The 3,679-nt window shown below is 39.5% G+C and overlaps 1 protein-coding gene across 2 annotated transcripts; it reads right to left on the reverse strand.

The window, feature by feature from the left end:
* Positions 1-1,140: 1,140 nt before the first annotated feature.
* Positions 1,141-3,137, reverse strand: LOC106372005 (probable UDP-arabinopyranose mutase 5). Of its 2 annotated transcripts, none has more exons than XM_013812128.3 (2): positions 2,922-3,137; positions 1,141-2,434 (listed from the first exon to the last, which is right to left on the reverse strand). In XM_013812128.3, the coding sequence occupies exon 2, from the start codon at positions 2,395-2,397 to the stop codon at positions 1,351-1,353; it is 1,047 nt and encodes a 348-aa protein (XP_013667582.2). In that variant the 5' UTR covers positions 2,398-2,434; positions 2,922-3,137; the 3' UTR covers positions 1,141-1,350. The 2 variants fall into 2 exon arrangements, with proteins under 2 accessions (XP_013667582.2, XP_013667584.2); XM_013812130.3 differs by having other exon boundaries at positions 2,927-3,119.
* Positions 3,138-3,679: the final 542 nt, after the last annotated feature.

Raw genomic sequence — 3,679 nt, forward strand, 5'->3', positions numbered from 1 at the left:
AGGTGGAATAAATCCTCTGTTTGAAACGACTTCACTTGTGTCGTTTCCTTTTTTTTTTTTTTAATTTTATCTTTGTGGCTCACAAATAATCTGCTTCATTACTTAATATTATGCTGTAGCACCTACTTGTATGTACTCATCATGATTTTATTCTGGGAACATTCGTTTTTAAGAAGACAAGAAGTTTTAAAGCATGGAGAGAATGATTTTACACAAAGTTCTCAGAAGTATGAGAGCCACAAACACCAATACTCTTTGATGGCATGTTGTTAAGATCATGAATTGGGTGAACGCAACTATTAATTATCAGCAAAGAGTTATTAATTTAGGTAAACTTACTATACCTGAGAACTTGAAGGAATCAAAAACCAAAACCTTTTTTTAACGTCTTAAAACTTTTTCCAAGATTAAGGGGAAGTTGAGACAAGAAACCTCAGGGGAAAAGCTATCTGAAGACATACCATGTTCATCAGAGCATATCATATCATCTCATATTCGGGGGTTCTAACATGTGAACACTTAAGTAGTGAAGAAGTAATGATGGAACTGAAACAATCTCTTTGGTAGCTAGCTAGCTAGTGCTAAGAATAAGTTGGTCAAAATTTATCCATGAGCATAATGCACCCTTCCAGAAAACGTAATCAGAGTCAAACCAGTACTAGATGTCGTCTTACCAGCTTTGTCTTTGTAGTTAATTTCTATTCAACTTTGAGATGGAAACTACTGTTTCACTGCGTAATGCAGGCATGTGCGTATTTTCCAGTTTCTTGATTTAGCATGTGCAACTAGAGACTAGAACAGCTTCAGTTTATAACTGAAACATCTTTCTTTTAATGTTTGCTGTTTTCAAGTTAGCTTCCTTGCCAATCTTGGCGGTTCATTATTGGCATATTCTTCTAACTACTAGTGCAGGTTTGAAGCCTTTCAAATCTTTGTTTAATTGTTTTACTTCGCATGCTTTCTCTCTTCTTGAAGGAGTTTCGTTGATGTATTGGTTTCACAATCTATCAATACTATAACCATGATTGTTTGTATTCTCTTTGTAACCCCCACATGTATCTTTTTGAATATACAAAACTGCTACTAGTAGCATATCTATGTTTATAATTCTACAAGATTGAAACCGCAGAATCAATCAAGAACCAGAAGAAAAAGATAGATATTATCATCATCCAAAACTAACAAGAGATGTGTTTCATCAGTCAAGGTTTACATTATTGAAAAGTCTCATAAAAAACATGCTTATAATTAGAAAAAGAAAAAAGAGAAATAAACATGATGATAACATGATATTAAATAAGCTTAGAAGTGATGAAAAGGAACCTAACCTCGGGAGATATAGATTCAACTTTAACCGCTCGAGTTAACAGAGTTCCAGAGCTGGACCCACTTGACCATAGCATCAGCAGCTTGAGTGAAGGCAGGATCATCCGAACCCAACTGCTCTTTCACAGCTTTAGCAAGCTCAACCACACAATCCTCAACGTTAACCGCACTCTCAGGCAACTTCAAAGCCTCGAAAAACGGAACACTCTTCTCCATCAGCTTCATCCCTTCCCACTTCTTCCTCAAACTCTCCACCGCATCACCTCTCTCGTTCCTCCACACATAAGGCAGCCCGGTTTTCACACCGTACCCCAAATGATCAGAGATGTGTTTCAGACACATCCCACACCAAACATCCTCAAGCGTTTCCCACCTCACTTTCCCTTCACCAGCGATCCTAAGCGCAGGCACCAAAGCTGGTCCCACCAGCTCACGGTTAAAGGCAATGTTGATCCCGCTTATGGGCAACATAGCCTTCAGGGGGACAGTCATAACCGCATCAACGTAGGAAGTGTTCCTCTGCTCTGTCTTGAGAGCTTGCGTTGGAGCGTCAAGATCAGCTAAGTTAAGCCAAAGTCCACAGGAGGCAGCGCAAGGGACACCGCTCCTAAGGCTGAACGGGTACCCACGCACGAAGTCAGCTCCCTCGCAGTAAGGATCGTAGAGGGTGTTGAAGAAGAGAGGCGTGGCGGGGTTCTCGAGGTTGCTCACGTGCTGAGAGACAGCATCCACTAGAACTCCCTTGGGGTCTTTGGCAGGGACACAGTCGTCATCGATGGAGACGATGTACTTCTTTTTAGATACGAGGTAACCGAAGTATCTGCAGGAATAGCCTGAGAACATGGCGGCATTGGCGGCTCCGACAACTTTCTCAATGTCGGGCTTGGAGTAGACGTCAACGTCGAAGCCTTCAGGGATGTTGAGGTCGTCCTTGAGCTCAGGGTCTTTGACGATGATGAGATGGAAACCGGAGAAAAAGGGTCTCCAGCTGTTGAGGAACTGGGTTAGGTCGGCGTTGAGAGCTCCGATGACAATGTCAACCTCGTTCTTGTTTATCTCAGACGACGACATGTTTGAATATCAAGTAGCAAAGTTCTAAGGTAATCTTCTGCAGGTACATCAAAAGTTTAACCTTTTTTCAGCAAAATAGCATTAAAAAGTTAAAAACTTTACATAAGCAAATAAGAAAAGAGAAGTAAAGATTTGATTTTTTAGATCATATAACTCATCAGTGGTTACTAGAGAAACAGAACGTGATTAAAACTCACGATCCATCCACATAGCCTAAGGCCTAATCAAGATCTACTTCTCAGCCAATTCAGGATGGCATGAATATTACGGTAAGCGATTGATTGACATTATAATTGAAATTTCGATTAAATCTATCAACGGAACAGCGTAATCATCTAAGACTATACCACATCACATAGAGCAAAAGGTCTGACATTTATTCAAACTAGGAATCGAGAGATACCGAGAAAGAGCAAATCAGATCAAATAAAGCAATACCCACAAGTTATATAATGAATGAATCGACGAGAAAAGTAAATGAAGAGACGATAAAAAGGTTTTCTTTCGGTTTGTGAGAGAAGGACCTGACTCGAGCTTTGGAGAGAATGCAGCAGATCCGAGGCTTTCTTCTTCCTATTTTTCAGAGGGAAGTTGATGAACACGAGCTTTGTGTATGTAATGGATTGGGGATTTATCACGTTTCCGTAGAATTGGTCTAAAAACGTCTCGCGCATTTGCTGCTGCGTCCCGCAATTCCCTCTTTGATCGTGCGTGTGCGTGTCGTAACGTTAGTGCGCGTCAACGTGTTAAAAAAAGGAGACTCCATTTTTTATTAATCCTAAACCGTATCTAACCGAATGGTCTGATTTGGAATTAATTTTAATTGATTTAACTAGGTTTTGGGTTTGGTTTGAACCGGAACTGAAGTAAATCTACTAAACCAAAATATTCTTTTTATGTTGGAATGTGATACTGGTGCAGTTATTGGTTTTGTTGAAACTACTAATCCTAACAAAACTCAATTTCAATTTAATTTACCGATTCCTAACCAAAATCCACATGAATATCAAGAACCATATCATTAATTATACTCTCACAAGTCAAAACGCGTACCGAACCTCATATACCAAACCTATCCTAACAAAATCCAGGGTCTAGTTTATTCTTTCAGCTGCTTGTAAACCAAAGCCAGATCATGATCAAGAACCGGATCCATTAACCAAAAAATATTTCAAGAATGGATATACTCAAAAAGTCAACACTCTTATTTAGCCTCAAAATACCAACCCTATCCTCAATAATAATTCAACTTGATCAATTATTATACTCAGAACCCGGTTTA

Source organism: Brassica napus, chromosome A10, assembly GCF_020379485.1.
Source record: "Brassica napus cultivar Da-Ae chromosome A10, Da-Ae, whole genome shotgun sequence".
NCBI lineage: Eukaryota > Viridiplantae > Streptophyta > Magnoliopsida > Brassicales > Brassicaceae > Brassica > Brassica napus.